At 42.7% G+C, this 19,284-nt stretch overlaps 1 protein-coding gene across 2 annotated transcripts in view; it reads right to left on the bottom strand.

The window, feature by feature from the left end:
* Positions 1 to 7,935: 7,935 nt before the first annotated feature.
* Positions 7,936 to 19,284, bottom strand: part of LOC124122553 — a 42,419-nt gene continuing 31,070 nt past the window's right edge. For both annotated transcript variants that reach the window (XM_048395317.1, XM_048395318.1), the window contains exon 3: positions 7,936 to 9,731. In XM_048395317.1, the coding sequence (XP_048251274.1) occupies positions 9,299 to 9,731 (433 nt within the window). In that variant the 3' untranslated portion in view covers positions 7,936 to 9,298. The remainder of the gene's footprint in view (positions 9,732 to 19,284) is intronic.

A 19,284-nucleotide genomic window follows, 5' to 3' on the forward strand; every position in this document is an offset into this window, starting at 1 on the left:
TCTGTACTATACTAAACTGGGCGGCAGAAGAAAGTATAGGTCGAGTTCCATGATCGATAAAAAAATAACAAGAAGAGGTTTTGTTGTGAATTATAATATAATCTAGGGAGGGGTGATTGATCAACCACAGTTTGAATGTAATTGTGCAATCACAGGTAATGTAAGCTCAAGGTAAACAATGGTGGGGTAAGAAATTTCATTTTCAAAAGTGTCACCAAACAATTGTCAGACACACTACAAGTTCATTGTCGACACAGTTGCCTTCATTTACGTGTTTAACCTCCAGCTGCCTCAATGCATGCTGTGATACGCCACCTCATCGATGACGTCAGTCTTCTGATGACGTGGACTGGAATCCGTTACCACTCGTCTCTCAGGCCCTGCTGCAATTCTTGTCTGTTGACGGGAGGCTGATGGCGTGCTCTAATCTGTCTGTCAAGATGGTCCCACAGATGTTCAATAGGATTCATATCGGGTGAGTGGGCAGGCCAGGGCAAAACGTCAACGTTCTGCTGGTTTAGAAAGTTCCGAGTCAGTCTTGCAGTATGGGGCCTGGCATTGTCGTGTTGAAACAATGTCCCCTGCTGTTGGTTTTGTAAGAACGGAAGCACAACTGGCTGCAACACTTGGTCTCTGTACTGCACAGCGTTCAGGTTTCCCTGTATAATCACCCAATTAGTCCCCCGCCGAATGGATGGACCTCTCGAATACACGCCGGAGCCAAACGTTCCCCTCTGCGTCGATAAACTCGTTCTCTGCCGTCATTTCGAAACAAGTTTAACCGACTTTCACCAGTAAACAGCACTCGACGCCAATTTCTCACTTGCCAGCGTCGAACCTGCCTCGCCCATCGCAGGCTCAGGCGTCGATGTTGAGCAGTCAGTACCATTCCTCGGAAAGGACGATATGCTCGGATTCCAGCAGCACGAAGTCGTCGTAGTACTGTACGTTGGCTAATGGGATGTCCCAACGCTGTTGCTGCCGTAGCCGTCGCCGTTACGAGTCTGTTTCGCAGGTGAATGAGCCGTATCTGACCGTCTTCCAGTGGTATTGTCACTCGGGGTCGTCCGGTTCTAGGCCTGTCCTGCGTCCTCCCTGTCTGCCTGCACCATTGAATCAGCCTGGCTACTGTCAATGGTGTACAACCAAACCTTCTGGCATTTTGGACCTGTGTTGCCCCCATTTCGGCCATACCGATGGCTCCCTCTCTCTGCTCCTGTGACATTCGTGGCATTTCTTTTGTGTGCTTGCATCACGTGTGGTTATACCCTGCAGACGAACGAATTTATACAGCTAACATGCGCGTGCAGTTTATGCCATAGGCGGGAAACCTGTTTCACCATTTTGTGTCACCGCACGAGCGACGTCAAATGTGGCGCGTTCGGGTGAGGTGTTTTTTTTGTACCTGTTCCTGGGCAGTCATATTCCCAAACCCCACTTTCCACCAGTTATCGCTGTTTTTAGGAAGATTACAAATTGCCAACCTATACTTTCTTTTGCCGCTTAGTTTATAAATCAATCATAAATCAAGTTTATATGATATTTACGTTCATTAATCTTACGACTCTGTCGCCCTGTTTGATTTACGACGCATTACGACGAATAGCGACCGTGACAGTTACATGTCCAGTGGTGGTATGGCAGAGGTTGTGGAAGCAAATACAACATTAAACACTCAGCTCCCAGGGCTTGGCAACTATCCACGAAACGTGATGTCAATGGAACATAGATATGTAAGAATTGACTTTAATGAATTAGTTTATTGAGGTATTTGCACACTGGGGTGGTGAAAAAATGGAGTGCACACTTTGTGTAAATCCGCAACAAAAGTTGAAGTCAATTCTTATGAATAAATTAGTCAACAATAATAACTTCACAGCTTTTTTAACCATTTAGTGGGCGTGGTCCAATTGTTTTAGGCTAATGGAAATGCAAACGTAAACAAAACTATTGCTTGGTCAGCCAATTAAATGCCACAGAATCTCTTGCAATTTATTTCCAAGTGCCCTTTGACATCATTATATATCTACACGAGTCGATAAATGTGTTAAAACTCTGAGGATTGCCGATCAGTTTTAAACTTTTATCGACGAGTGGTGATATATTTGATATCAAAAGTCACAAGGGTGAGATGCTATTTATCGTCAAACACCATTCTTCCAACTTTTTCAGTTTGTAGACAGTAAAAAGCAGTGTCTTAAGTGTCAAAAGTTCTGCTAACAGCAGCAGTAGCAGAGCCATTAGTGATGTCATTTGATTGTGACTTCATGGTAACCAATGACGTCACAATGGTCTGCAAAACAATGTGATGCAATTTCATAACAACAATGTAGACATCGCTTCATCTCCCCCATGCGATATCTCCTGTAAGAGCCAGTTTGGGATGATAAATAGTGTTTGACGTTCTAACATTATGTTTTAAGCAACACACATAGTTTTAAATCAGCTTCATACAGATGGTTGTGAGGTTTTAAAGCGTTCATCGTTTTTAGTATTTAGTAATTTATTTGCACATTCTCCGGGATGTTTACTGACGATGCTGTACATGTTTCACTACATTCAATGATGGGGAAACCAGTGATGTACATGCTGACGTCGATTAAAATAAACCTGTAATATATCAGAAATACTTACAAAGGTCACAAGTTATAAGTAACACAATAAGGGCCGTACACAAGTGATCTCGTGATATATGCTCATTTGAATTTGAAGGTTTTTGAGTTTTCAAACAATGACCATCTGTGACCATGTACACACAGTTATTTAACATGGCTTTGTATTCAAGAGTTCCATCGTTCCCTGCGAACATTGTGACAAGGCCACAATATGTGCGGCCTAGTTCACATTTTAGCGCCGTTACACCGCGGCCACACAGATAGCTGCATCACGGACATCACTTAGTCCGTGACTGTATTGATAAATGAAAATACATATTATTAACAATATTTTTGCATGGTCGATATTCAAGCGTATTTATCACAATGAAATAGAGATTTTGTTCGCTGATGATATTTCTGCAACACCTCATGTATGCTGAGTGTGCTAAATACAAATATGGTAAAAATATTGAAATTAGTAACTGGTTGGCAAATGCATTTCTCTTGAATACTTTGTCTGCACTTAGACTTCAATTGACTGGTAACCATTGTACTGTAATGAAAATTTGTTATTTTTTTATCTTATCTTATCAGAAAATGACTTGCAGGACTAGCGCCAGGATCGTTCAATGCGACGGTAAGATGGAGTCCAGCTGCAGGAAGCCCGTTAAACGAACTAAGCTTTTAAATCGCGGCTTGTACCGGCTCCAAGCCAGACGCAAGTAGGCGATGCGCATCGAGGGCAGGGAACCAGCTTAGTGACGTCATCGCATCAGTATGACGTCACTGCATCAGTATGACGTCACTGCATCAGTATGACGGTACAGCACTCGCATGACTTCTTCAATGGGAGCTATATTTATTTATTTTCTATTGTTTGTTCACGAGATAAATATACTGCGTTTTCAATGTAGAGCAGCGTTAAACGTTAGGTTTTAAATGTTACATTTAGCGCGGTTACATCTCTAGTTAACCTAGCTCTGCATTACATACACAGACTGTTTATCTCCATTCTACCGTAACTAAATAAAACGTGAACTCTTTGGTGGTAGCAAATGTATTGAATGAAGCGGAATGGGTTGAGTCCAGTGTTTTGAGTGGGTTGTCGATCAGAATTTATGGAATCACCCCACAACAGCTTCCTATGGCGCTGTGCATGCTCAATCAGTTTGTTTACATGGCAATACTTCACACAAACTTATGACAGACACTCAAAGCATGTTTGTTTGTTTTGTTTGTTTGTTGTTAACGCCGCACTCAGCAATATTCCAGCTATATGACGGCGGTCTGTAAATAATCGAGTCTGGACCAGACAAACCAGTGATTTACATCATGAGCATTGATCCACGCAATTGGGATCGATGACATGCATCAACCAAGTCAGCGAGCCTGACCACCCGATCCCGTTAGTCGCCTTTACCCCCTGGATGCCACAGGGACATATATGTCCCTCCTCTACAACCCCCACTTTGAAGTCGAATACAATTAAAAATACATCAGCCACACAAATACACATCACAGTTTTGACTAAGGTGGGAAATTTCCTGTTCTGTGATATCATCCACTAGCATTTTAGGCCAAGCAAAAGTACTGAAAATGACCTCTGAAAATTAGGTACAACGTAATTGTCGCCATGTTTTAGTCATTGCTAAATCACTACTCACGGCGTTGTTTACAGCATGTTTTGGAATCTAAATTTCGGATATACTCGGAGAAATGAATTTCAAAAGTAGAATATTAGTAATCAATCTGTATTTTATGAAATCACCAATGATCATTCCAAAACGTCTCCGATAACCCTACAATCGTTTCGAATGTTTTGGAAAATACGCAAACACGAACGCCGATGTGAACTTTCCGCCATATTGGCAAATTATTGGATAGTGTTTACAAAATCACGTTTCAGGTACACCGGTTATGAGGCGCCTGTAACATCACGTATGTTTCAAACTTAGCCGCGATACATACATTCTTGAATTCCTCATACATTTTAGAATCAAATAACCAATGGTCTTTGTCACCAATACAAAGTGCCTAGATGAAATCAAGCAAAATAAGTTAGGTGTGAAAACGAACGCTGTGCTCGAAAAACTGCACTTGTTTGAAATGTAAACAAAGCAAAATTCAGATTTTACACAGTGTAGCATTTTCTCCTATTTTGATCTATCCATTCGTCTATTCTTTCAAGATATTGGCTCAACATTTTCAGAATATGCATGGAAAGAGAATCGTAGGAAGAATTAGGGAATTTAAAATAGATACATTGCAATGATTTGATATTTTCAACAGAAATTGTCCTGTGTGACGCCATGACTGACGCAAAATCACGCACAACGACAACGGTATTTATCGAAATTTCTGACTATTTCCGTTGGTTTCAATAAAATATATAACAACAAATAACAGTACATAGATTGTCAGAATGTTTCTGATTACTTACATGTCACATTTATGTATATACGATCCCTGAATCAAAGAAAGTCCCCTCGTAAAATCCCGCCTACTGATGACAGTGAACACGCCATTTTGTAAAAGTCGGTCACAGGTAGTGATGTCATACGTTAACACTGTTGAACATATTAGGTAATTTCTTTGAGGTGAAGGTCCTTGAATGAGTGTGCACACGATCACTGTATCATGCTGTTTACAGTTTCAGTTATGATGTCGATTTTGCATATCTTTTATACATTTTTTCACACAAATAAGTTCACTTTGGATTTTTGTCAATGTTCAAGACGATATCATACGTAAATATAGGCCACAGCACGTATGAACGAACCTTTGATAATCTCCTGTTTGTTTGAACATTGTTTACATAGGAATTGATAAATTTATAGTGTCAAATACTATATTTCTTTCCTTTGGACAAGTGTTACAAGATGAAGTGTAAATGTAACTGCAGCATGTACGTATTTCTTGGGATGTGTAATAGTCACTATTATAAGTTCATATAACCAATATCCATGAATAGCTGTTTCATTTTATTTTATAACTAAAACTGAATACATTACTTTAACAAAATGGATAATATTTTTCGTTAAAATATATGCACACATCTCTGAAAGAATTGACTTGGTCTTGGAATTGTTTTTTTTATGTCGTTTGATACACAGAACAGTGATATCTAACGATTCGCCAGGTGCGCGTTAGTCACAAACAATTTACGAATTATTCCTCTCGTTTTGCATTATATATAATCAATTGGTTCATTCTTTTTTTCAATATTGTGATCACAGGAAATTAAACTGTTTACTTTATTTCTCGAAAGAATTGTACAAAGTATAAAAACAAAACCCATACCAGTACCCCCGTTGGTTCAACCTTATACGATTATCATGATAATTATATACCAATAGAGCTTGCTTCGCATCTTTTATTGTGTAATTCTGAGACAAGATGAAGAGAAATAATAACATAATAATGAACAAATATATGTCCAATATTGAAGATAATTTTGGTTGTTTTGAAATTTTCTTTTGGGTGTTTAATTACGTAAATTGACGCTAAACAGGTGCGTGCCTTGTTCAATTAAGATACACGATAAACTATCTAATTGTTTACATATTGAAGACATTATTTACTTGGTGAAAGCAGTCATTTTATGTTGTGTCGAAAAAGCGTCAAATTCCGTTTTACACATCGAGATCTTCCATACCATGAACGAAAATTAGGGGAGATATATATTAATCAAAATACCAGTGTCGTCTTTCTCCGACGTTATCAAAGACATAAAACCAGCCATGACGTCAAAAGGAATGGTGTTATTTTGGGGGTATTTCATTACATTTGATGATAAGGCTAGTGCTCCATTAATAATGGTGCAACATTAGTCAAATTACACTTACACAATCAGGAGAATGTTGGAATGTAAGGACTAAGTTATAGGTTAGATAGGGCCATCCATTTCTCTATTACCTCTTTTTTATGAAGTACGATTTCATCATTTCTTTTGGGGTTTTTTAATAACTAAACATATACACTTTCAATATCGATATTTGTGTTGGAATAGTTTGGTTCCTCTTGAACAAAACACCACGAAAACATATTGTCCTTACCCACAGCTAATTCTCACCAATTGACCTGAGTTACAATAAACTAGTGCTAAGTATAGCGGAGTTATGCCCCCTTTTCTTTGTATGTGTGTAATATCTCTGTCGCCTTGTGACGTCATAGAGAAAAATCAGTTTTCGTCATTTACGGCATGCTATTTTTGGCATTGAATGTATGTCGTTATACATACGCACATAACTCCATTTGATATGTAGTTATGATGTTCAGATATTAGGCAGTCTTTTGTTCGCTGACAGTTTCCGTAAAGCTCCTAAATAAATAAAAATTGTCGCACAGTACTTTTATCCGTGTACGATAAAAAGCGGAGACATTTACTGTTTATCAACGCAGAATAAATTCTCTGACAACACTTAGAAATGGCTTTTTATAAAACCGGTTTAATATTTGCAGTTAAATTTACACCATCAAATAGGGAATTTAATGTTCTCCATCTCTGCGTAATTTTATAGCCAGAGGTAGATCCAGTGCCGTGTGAGCGCAATTCTCGCACAACCTTCACTTTTCCGATCTTAGGAAAATGTGCGTCAGAAAAAAACCTCGGCATCCAGAGGGTTAACGACAAGCATAGTCGCCTTTTACGGCAAGCCTGGGTTGCTGAAGACCTATTCCACCCCGGAATCTTCACGGGTCCTCAAAGCATGTAGCACGGGAACTTCGTGACCTAACATACTAGCGTTTAAACGTCATGCTAATGATGTAACTTCATACATGTGCTGTGACGTCATGCTAGTGACGTAACGTCATACTTGTGCTGTGACGTCATGCTAGTGATGTAACGTCAAACTTCTGCTGTGACGTTATGCTAGTGATGTAACGTCATGCTTGTGTGCTGTGACTTCATACTAATGATATAACGTCAATTGTAAACCTATAGAAAGTGTGTTCTGTGTTGTGATTGGCTAATTTGGGTCACATGACCAAATGTCAAAGGGTGAAAATATGATTTGCATTCCCCGAAGGAAGCGAAAGCAAAGGGTGAGTAAGTACGGGGTGTTAAAAAGTGCGCATGTTTTTTTCTAAATAAAACAATTGGTTTACAATATCGATAAATACTATGTGTATGTCTATTTCCGGGATTTTATGGAGTATTTGCATCTTGGAAATTCATCTAGAGACCCGAAAGCGTTAGCTTGAGAGGCTCGAATGAAAATTAGTATTTATCTTCTAATTGTTTTTGTTTTTTATGGATCGCCCATCTCATACTTCAGGCGCTGTCTTACATACCGACACCGCCTCACAAACGAGTAAATAACAACAAAATCAGAAATAATATTACAGCTCTTTAATGAATAGCAATAGCATTCTTAGTTGTATGTACACGGAACGAATTCATATCTGAAATTAAAATTTACCAAGTCTGGTGATATATCGCTTCCTTTGATTACCGCGGTGAGATAATGGAGTCTGTAAGTAGGCGACACAGAATTCCTCCATTGTCGACAGACATCACCGAGCAATCTGACACTTCCACCTGATATAATTTAATTTAGCTGATGTGAGTTTGCACGACAAAGCCAGACGGCTAGCGTATCGGCGCCTCACTGTATCATCACACTTAATTTTAAAGATTTAAATACACGCCTGTTCAAGTGTCAACACAATCTGCGCCGCATGACAGCAATCAGAGTCCACCATTACAAAGCCCAATGTTTTGTTTTTCGTTTTTGGTTTTCAACAAAATCGAGGCGGTTATAGATCCTTTCCATAGTGTTATATACGTAAGTCCACATACCGTCAACACAGGTTCAATTTCATGATTGAATGTTGATAGTTACCCGCCGTGTCGTCTCGATAATGTTCGACATACATTAGGTTGGATTGACTGAGTATGGTTTTACGTCGTTATTAGTATAATCCAGCAATGTCACTGAAGGGGACTCCAGAAATGGGCTTCACACATTGTACCAATGTGGGGAATCGAACCCGGGTCTTCGGAGTGACGAGGGAACGCTTTAACCACGAGGCTACCCGACCGCCCCACTTTAGGTTGGAACAGTGTACGTACGCAGATAACTGTGTATCGCTTCAGGGCAGAGGTATTGCACTGATTGGTTTTTTTAATCTGAGACAACTGAGAACTCTGACCACATTATGTCACAGAAAGGGTTGCACTTTTCTCTTGGCAAACGGACCGATAATTAATTATTTATTTTTATCACCTTCATATTTTTTCCCTATTTTGCAGGGGAAAAACTTATGAAAGTATCACGTGTTTGACAAGGGTTTGAATAAGTGTTAGAATAGAATCTGATCACGTGTTTTACCTGTTTTCTCCAACAAAGAAATCCATTGAAAACCAGACATTTTTTATTCAAACCAGTAGCTTCCAGTAGGGTAACCATGTATATGTCAAGTATATGTACACCGTTAAGGCACTCTTTGGTGTTTCGCATTGCCTAAATTTCGCACCTTTCTGAATTCAAATGTCGATATTTTTGCACTAGCCCAAGCTCTAAATATAAGAATAAACATGATCTAAATACATCAACTGAAGGATCTCTGTTAACGCTGTCCCAATCTTCAATACCAAAAACGCCTGGAGGACAGCCTTATTTATTACAAAAGATACGAAACAACGGATTCAGAAAAAGGCGCAAATAAGGATACGAAACTACGGCACGGGGCTCAGACTACTGATACGGGGGTGGGGACGTGTTGCCGTCCCATACCATCAACTCCTCAGCGGGCTGGGGGGCGGAGGCCTGGGTCTGCATATGAGCCCGGGTATAGTTGGGAATATAATGGATTGTCTGCCCTTGTAAAGCCACGCCGGAAGACGGCGCTGCTCCATAATCACGTGCGTGTTTGACAGCGTCGTACTCGTGTAGGATCCTGAAGAACTCGCCGTCCTGGCTCTGCAGGAGGACAATGCCTGGCTCCAGTTCCATGGCGTACATCGTCTTGGTGTCGATCCGCTGGGACGCCGGACTCAGGCGCTGTTGTTCCTGGTCCTTTTTCCGTTTGCAGGAACAGTCCCACAACAGGTAGACGACGAAGGCGAATACTGCTGTGGCTACGAAGGCCGCGATCAGATGGCTGAGCGAGAACCCTCCAACCCTGTAGCTGCAGTAGAGACAAATATAGAATTATTACATGGGGAAATAGGGGCATAGAGTTATCCCCACTTAGACTGTGAGGCACAAGCTCCTTCCCAGCGCGTGACATCTTCGTTACACCCTCGGTAACATCGCTGCCACCGGTGTGGGAGCGGCCATTACAAGAATCTTGAAATTTGCCCTCTTACCCCAAATGTAGTAACGTTTATACTTTTGTTTATGTTTTTGGCAACGCAATCATATTTAATTTTGAAAAGGTTTACGAGTGACCATGTTTCTCAAGATTAATTTACTTTGTTGTTTGTATAATCAGATTGGTTCGAGATTGCAGACAAACGGAAAGTCAACCAACTTCTCCCTTACGTTCTTACTATAATTGACCAGAAAAAAAGGTAATTTAACAGCGGTATTCGGCGTCACGACAGTCGTCATTTGTTTGTAAACATAACTGCCATTCGGTTGCGAGTTCAACTCCAAGCATGGTTGGGGCTACCTATCACAGTGGGGAGTTTTGACTGGTGGCAGCGATAGTATAGAGAGCTCCGCGAACGGGCTATCGCTGTGGGGAGCTTGTGTGATTTCCATGGATCTGCGACTGTGTTGTTGAGTTATCTCCCCTTAGACTGTAGGACAACTTTGTTGTAGGTCAATAGAGACACATGTTTTAAATCGTCGACTGACATGAATTTTTTGATAGGTATGACTTAGAAGTTGACGGATGCCAAGTAGACACAATTTATGGATACCAACTTCGTTATATAAGGGTCTATACCCAACGTCGCCTTTATAGTAACTAATAGTTACTGTAAAGAGGACGTTTCGTCGATATAGACTCTTAAACCGTTATCAGCCTTACTTGATAATGTTGGAGGTAAACCAGAGACCCGCAATGTATGTGTGAGATTGTTCACCAGAGACACGAAATGAATGTGTGAGATTGTTCACCAGAAACCCCGAATGTATGTGTGAGATTGTTCACCAGAGACCCGCAATGTATGTGTGAGATTGTTCACCAGAGACACGAAATGTAGGTGTGACATTGTTCACCAGAAACCCGCAATGTATATATGAGATTGTTCATCAGAGGCCCGCATTGTATCTGTGAGATTCTTCACCAGCGACCCGCAATGTATGTGTGACATTGTTCACAAGAAACCCGCAATGTATGTGTGACATTGTTCACCAGAAACCCGCAATGTACGTGTGACATTGTTCACAAGAAACCCGCAATGTATGTGTGAAGTGGTTCACCAGAGACCCGCAATGTATCTGTGAGATTGTTCACCAGAGACCCGCAATGTATGTGTGAGATTGTTCAGCAGAGACCCGAAATGTGTGTGTGATATTGTTCACCAGAGACACGAAATAAATGTGTGAGATTGTTCACCAGAAACCCGCAATGTGTGTGTGATATTGTTCACCAGAGACACGAAATGAATGTGTGAGATTGTTCACCAGAAACCCCGAATGTATGTGTGAGATTGTTCACCAGAAACCCGCAATGTATGTGTGAAGTGGTTCACCAGAGACCCGCAATGTATGTGTGAGATTGTTCACCAGAGACCCGCAATGTATGTGTGAGATTGTACACCAGAGACCCGCAATGTATGTGTGAGATTGTTCACCAGAGACACAAAATGTATGTGTGAGATTGTTCACCAGAGACCTGCAATGTATGTGTGAGATTGTTCACCAGAGACCCGCAATGTATGTGTGAGATTGTTCACCAGAGACACAAAATGTATGTGTGAGATTGTTCACCAGAGACCTGCAATGTATGTGTGAGATTGTTCACCAGAAACCCCGAATGTATGTGTGAGATTGTTCACCAGAAACCCGCAATGTATGTGTGAAGTGGTTCACCAGAGACCCGCAATGTATGTGTGAGATTGTTCACCAGAAACCCGCAATGTATGTGTGAGATTGTTCACAAGAGGCCCGCATTGTATACGTGAGATTGTTCATCAGAGACCCGCAATATATGTGTGAGATTGTTCACAAGAGACACGTAATGTATGTGTGAAATTGTTCAACAGAAACCCGCAATGTATGTGTGAGATTGTTCACCAGAAACCCGCAATGTATGTGTGAGATTGTTCACCAGAGACCCGCAATGTATGTGTGAGATTGTTCACCAGAGACCTGCAATGTATGTGTGAGATTGTTCACCAGAGGCCCGCATTGTATGTGTGAGATTGTTCACCCGAGACCCGCAATGTATGTGTGAGATTCTTCAACAGAAACCCGCAATGTATGTGTGACATTGTTCACCAGAGACCCGAATTGTATCTGTGAGATTCTTCATCAGAGACCCGCATTGTATCTGTGAGATTCTTCATCAGAGACCCGCGATGTATGTGTGAGATTGTTCACCAGAGACCCGCAATGTATGTGTGAGATTGGTCCCCAGAGACCCGCAATGTATGTGTAAGATTGGTCCCCAGAAACCCGCAATGTATGTGTGAGATTGTTCACCAGAAACCGGCAATGTATGTGTCAGATTGTTCACCAGAGACCCTCATTGTATGTGTGAAGTGGTTCACCAGAGACCCGCAATGTATGTGTGAGATTGTTCACCAGAGACCTGCAATGTATGTGTGAGATTGTTCACCAGAGACCTGCAATGTATGTGTGAGATTGTTCACCAGAGACCCGCATTGTATACGTGAGATTGGTCCCCAGAAACCCGCAATGTATGTGTGAGATTGTTCACCAGAGACCCGCAATGTATGTGTGAAGTGGTTCACCAGAGACCCGCAATGTATGTGTGAGATTGTTCACCAGAGACCTGCAATGTATGTGTGAGATTGGTCCCCAGAAACCCGCAATGTATGTGTGAGATTGTTCACCAGAAACCCGCAATGTATGTGTGAGATTGTTCACCAGAGACCCTCATTGTATGTGTGAAGTGGTTCACCAGAAACCCGCAATGTATGTGTGAGATTGTTCACCAGAGACCTGCAATGTATGTGTGAGATTGTTCACCAGAGACCTGCAATGTATGTGTGAGATTGTTCACCAGAGACCTGCAATGTATGTGTGAGATTGTTCACCAGAGACCCGCAATGTATGTGTGAGATTGTTCACCAGAAACCCGCAATGTATGTGTGACATTGTTCACCAGAGACCCGAATTCTATCTGTGAGATTGTTCACCAGAGACCCGCATTGTATGTGTGAGATTGTTCACCAGAAACCCCGAATGTATGTGTGAGATTGTTCACCAGAAACCCGCAATGTATGTGTGAGTTTGTTCACCAGAGACCCGCAATATATGAGTGAGATTGTTCACAAGAGACACGTAATGTATGTGTGAAATTGTTCAACAGAAACCCCGAATGTATGTGTGAGATTGTTCACCAGAGACCCGCAATGTATGTGTGACATTGTTCACCAGAAACCCGCAATGTATGTGTGAGATTGTTCACCAGAAACCCGCAATGTATATATGAGATTGTTCATTAGAGACCCGCATTGTATCTGTGAGATTCTTCACCAGAGACCCGCAATGTATGTGTGAGATTGTTCACCAGAAACCCGCAATGTATGTGTGACATTGATCACAAGAAACCCGCAATGTATGTGTGAAGTGGTTCACCAGAGACCCGCAATGTATGTGTGAGTTTGTTCACCAGAGACCCGAAATGTATGTGTGAGATTGTTCACAAGAGACACGTAATGTATGTGTGAAATTGTTCACCAGAGACCCGCATTGTATGTGTGAGATTGTTCACCAGAGACCCGCATTGTATACGTGAGATACATCATCAGAGACCCGCGATGTATGTGTGAGATTGTTCACCAGAGACCCGCAATGTATGTGTGAGATTGTTCACCAGAGACCCGCGATGTATGTGTGAGATTGTTCACCAGAGACCCGCAATGTATGTGTGAGATTGTTCACCAGAGACCCGCAATGTATGTGTGAGATTGTTCAAAAGAGACCTGCAATGTATGTGTGAGATTGTTCACCAGAGACCCGCAATGTATGTGTGAGATTGTTCACCAGAGACCTGCAATGTATGTGTGAGATTGGTCCCCAGAAACCCGCAATGTATGTGTGAGATTGTTCACCAGAGACCCGCAATGTATGTTTGAAGTGGTTCACCAGAGACCCGCAATGTATGTGTGAAGTGGTTCACCCGAGACCCGCAATGTATGTATGAGATTCTTAACCAGAGACCCGCATTGTATACGTGAGATTGTTCACCAGAGACCTGCAATGTATGTGTGAGATTGTTCACCAGAGGCCCGCATTGTATGTGTGAGATTGTTCACCCGAGACCCGCAATGTATGTGTGAGATTCTTCAACAGAAACCCGCAATGTATGTGTGACATTGTTCACCAGAGACCCGAATTGTATCTGTGAGATTCTTCATCAGAGACCCGCATTGTATCTGTGAGATTCTTCATCAGAGACCCGCGATGTATGTGTGAGATTGTTCACCAGAGACCCGCAATGTATGTGTGAGATTGGTCCCCAGAGACCCGCAATGTATGTGTAAGATTGGTCCCCAGAAACCCGCAATGTATGTGTGAGATTGTTCACCAGAAACCGGCAATGTATGTGTCAGATTGTTCACCAGAGACCCTCATTGTATGTGTGAAGTGGTTCACCAGAGACCCGCAATGTATGTGTGAGATTGTTCACCAGAGACCTGCAATGTATGTGTGAGATTGTTCACCAGAGACCTGCAATGTATGTGTGAGATTGTTCACCAGAGACCCGCATTGTATACGTGAGATTGGTCCCCAGAAACCCGCAATGTATGTGTGAGATTGTTCACCAGAGACCCGCAATGTATGTGTGAAGTGGTTCACCAGAGACCCGCAATGTATGTGTGAGATTGTTCACCAGAGACCTGCAATGTATGTGTGAGATTGGTCCCCAGAAACCCGCAATGTATGTGTGAGATTGTTCACCAGAAACCCGCAATGTATGTGTGAGATTGTTCACCAGAGACCCTCATTGTATGTGTGAAGTGGTTCACCAGAAACCCGCAATGTATGTGTGAGATTGTTCACCAGAGACCTGCAATGTATGTGTGAGATTGTTCACCAGAGACCTGCAATGTATGTGTGAGATTGTTCACCAGAGACCTGCAATGTATGTGTGAGATTGTTCACCAGAGACCCGCAATGTATGTGTGAGATTGTTCACCAGAAACCCGCAATGTATGTGTGACATTGTTCACCAGAGACCCGAATTCTATCTGTGAGATTGTTCACCAGAGACCCGCATTGTATGTGTGAGATTGTTCACCAGAAACCCCGAATGTATGTGTGAGATTGTTCACCAGAAACCCGCAATGTATGTGTGAGTTTGTTCACCAGAGACCCGCAATATATGAGTGAGATTGTTCACAAGAGACACGTAATGTATGTGTGAAATTGTTCAACAGAAACCCCGAATGTATGTGTGAGATTGTTCACCAGAGACCCGCAATGTATGTGTGACATTGTTCACCAGAAACCCGCAATGTATGTGTGAGATTGTTCACCAGAAACCCGCAATGTATATATGAGATTGTTCATTAGAGACCCGCATTGTATCTGTGAGATTCTTCACCAGAGACCCGCAATGTATGTGTGAGATTGTTCACCAGAAACCCGCAATGTATGTGTGACATTGATCACAAGAAACCCGCAATGTATGTGTGAAGTGGTTCACCAGAGACCCGCAATGTATGTGTGAGTTTGTTCACCAGAGACCCGAAATGTATGTGTGAGATTGTTCACAAGAGACACGTAATGTATGTGTGAAATTGTTCACCAGAGACCCGCATTGTATGTGTGAGATTGTTCACCAGAGACCCGCATTGTATACGTGAGATACATCATCAGAGACCCGCGATGTATGTGTGAGATTGTTCACCAGAGACCCGCAATGTATGTGTGAGATTGTTCACCAGAGACCCGCGATGTATGTGTGAGATTGTTCACCAGAGACCCGCAATGTATGTGTGAGATTGTTCACCAGAGACCCGCAATGTATGTGTGAGATTGTTCAAAAGAGACCTGCAATGTATGTGTGAGATTGTTCACCAGAGACCCGCAATGTATGTGTGAGATTGTTCACCAGAGACCTGCAATGTATGTGTGAGATTGGTCCCCAGAAACCCGCAATGTATGTGTGAGATTGTTCACCAGAGACCCGCAATGTATGTTTGAAGTGGTTCACCAGAGACCCGCAATGTATGTGTGAAGTGGTTCACCCGAGACCCGCAATGTATGTATGAGATTCTTCACCAGAGACCCGCATTGTATACGTGAGATTGTTCACCAGAGACCCGCAATGTATGTGTGAGATTGTTCACCAGAAACCCGCAATGTATGTGTGACATTGTTCACCAGAGACCCGAATTGTATCTGTGAGATTCTTCATCAGAGACCCGCGATCTATGTGTGAGATTGTTCACCAGAGACCCGCATTGTATCTGTGAGATTGTTCACCAGAGACCCGCATTGTATCTGTGAGATTCTTCATCAGAGACCCGCGATGTATGTGTGAGATTGTTCACCAGAGACCCGCATTGTATACGTGAGATTGTAAATCAGAGACCCGCAATGTATGTGTGAGATTGTTCACCAGAGACCCGCATTGTATCTGTGAGATTCTTCATCAGAGAACCGCGATGTATGTGTGAGATTGTTCACCAGAGACCCGCATTGTATACGTGAGATTGTTAATCAGAGACCCGCGATGTATGTGTGAGATTGTTCACCAGAGACCCGCATTGTATACGTGAGATTGTTAATCAGAGACCCGCGATGTATGTGTGAGATTGTTCACCAGAGACCGCATTGTATACGTGAGATTGTTCACCAGAGACCCGCATTGTATACGTGAGATTGTTCACCAGAGACCCGCAATGTATGTGTGAGATTCTTCACCAGAGACCCGCAATGTATGTGTGAGATTGTTCACCAGAGACCCGCGATGTATGTGTGAGATTGTTCACCAGAGACCCGCAATGTATGTGTGAGATTGTTCCCCAGAAACCCGCAATGTATGTGTGAGATTGTTCACCAGAGACCCGCAATGTATGTGTGAGATTCTTCACCAGAGACCCGCATTGTATCTGTGAGATTCTTCATCAGAGACCCGCGATCTATGTGTGAGATAGTTCACCAGAAACCCGCAATGTATGTGTGAAGTGGTTCACCAGAGACCCGCAATGTATGTGTGAAGTGGTTCACCCGAGACCCGCAATGTATGTGTGAGATTCTTCACCAGAGACCCGCATTGTATACGTGAGATTGTTCACCAGAGACCCGCAATGTATGTGTGAGATTGTTCACCAGAGACCTGCAATGTATGTGTGAAGTGGTTCACCAGGGACCCGCAATGTATGTGTGAAGTGGTTCACCAGAGACCCGCAATGTATGTGTGAGATTGTTCACCAGAAACCCGCAATGTATGTGTGACATTGTTCACCAGAGACCCGAATTGTATCTGTGAGATTCTTCATCAGAGACCCGCATTGTATCTGTGAGATTGTTCATCAGAGACCCGCGATGTATGTGTGAGATTGTTCACCAGAGACCCGCATTGTATACGTGAGATTGTTAATCAGAGACCCGCAATGTATGTGTGAGATTGTTCACCAGAAACCCGCAATGTATGTGTGAGATTGGTCCCCAGAAACCCGCAATGTATGTGTGAGATTGTTCACCAGAGACCCTCATTGTATGTGTGAAGTGGTTCACCAGAGACCCGCAATGTATGTGTGAGATTGTTCACCAGAGACCTGCAATGTATGTGTGAGATTGTTCACCAGAGACCTGCAATGTATGTGTGAGATTGTTCACCAGAGACCCGCAATGTATGTGTGAGATTGTTCACCAGAAACCCGCAATGTATGTGTGACATTGTTCACCAGAAACCCGCAATGTATGTGTGAGATTGTTCACCAGAGACCCGCAATGTATGTGTGAGATTCTTCACCAGAGACCCGCATTGTATCTGTGAGATTCTTCATCAGAGACCCGCGATGTATGTGTGAGATTGTTCACCAGAAACCCGCATTGTATACGTGAGATTGTTCACCAGAGACCCGCATTGTATACGTGAGATTTTTCACCAGAGACCCGCAATGTATGTGTGAGATTCTTCACCAGAGACCCGCAATGTATGTGTGAGATTGTTCACCAGAGACCCGCAATGTATGTGTGAGATTCTTCACCAGAGACCCGCAATGTATGTGTGAGATTTTTCACCAGAGACCCGCAATGTATGTGTGAGATTCTTCACCAGAGACCCGCATTGTATGTGTGAGATTGTTCACCAGAGACCCGCAATGTATGTGTGAGATTGTTCCCCAGAAACCCGCAATGTATGTGTGAGATTGTTCACCAGAGACCCGCGATGTATGTGTGAGATTCTTCACCAGAGACCCGCATTGTATCTGTGAGATTCTTCATCAGAGACCCGCGATCTATGTGTGAGATTGTTCACCCGAGACCCGCAATGTATCTGTGAGATTCTTCACCAGAGACCCGCATTGTATACGTGAGATTGTTCACCAGAGACCCGCAATGTATGTGTGAGATTGTTCACCAGAGACCTGCAATGTATGTGTGAAGTGGTTCACCAGGGACCCGCAATGTATGTGTGAAGTGGTTCACCAGAGACCCGCAATGTATGTGTGAGATTGTTCACCAGAAACCCGCAATGTATGTGTGACATTGTTCACCAGAGACCCGAATTGTATCTGTGAGATTCTTCATCAGAGACCCGCATTGTATCTGTGAGATTGTTCATCAGAGACCCGCGATGTATGTGTGAGATTGTTCACCAGAGACCCGCATTGTATACGTGAGATTGTTAATCAGAGACCCGCAATGTATGTGTGAGATTGTTCACCAGAAACCCGCAATGTATGTGTGAGATTGGTCCCCAGAAACCCGCAATGTATGTGTGAGATTGTTCACCAGAGACCCTCATTGTATGTGTGAAGTGGTTCACCAGAGACCCGCAATGTATGTGTGACATTGTTCACCAGAGACCTGCAATGTATGTGTGAGATTGTTCACCAGAGACCTGCAATGTATGTGTGAGATTGTTCACCAGAGACCCGCAATGTATGTGTGAGATTGTTCACCAGAAACCCGCAATGTATGTGTGACATTGTTCACCAGAAACCCGCAATGTATGTGTGAGATTGTTCACCAGAGACCCGCAATGTATGTGTGAGATTCTTCACCAGAGACCCGCATTGTATCTGTGAGATTGTTCATCAGAGACCCGCGATGTATGTGTGAGATTGTTCACCAGAAACCCGCATTGTATACGTGAGATTGTTCACCAGAGACCCGCAATGTATGTGTGAGATTGATCACCAGAGACCCGCAATGTATGTGTGAGATTGTTCACCAGAGACCCTCATTGTATGTGTGAAGTGGTTCACCAGAGACCCGCAATGTATGTGTGAGATTGTTCACCAGAGACCTGCAATGTATGTGTGAGATTGTTCACCAGAGACCTGCAATGTATGTGTGAGATTGTTCACCAGAGACCCGCAATGTATGTATGAGATTGTTCACCAGAGACCTGCAAT

The sequence above is a fragment of the Haliotis rufescens genome, unplaced genomic scaffold (genome assembly GCF_023055435.1).
Source record: "Haliotis rufescens isolate VD_foot unplaced genomic scaffold, xgHalRufe1.0.p SCAF_14, whole genome shotgun sequence".
Lineage (NCBI taxonomy): Eukaryota > Metazoa > Mollusca > Gastropoda > Lepetellida > Haliotidae > Haliotis > Haliotis rufescens.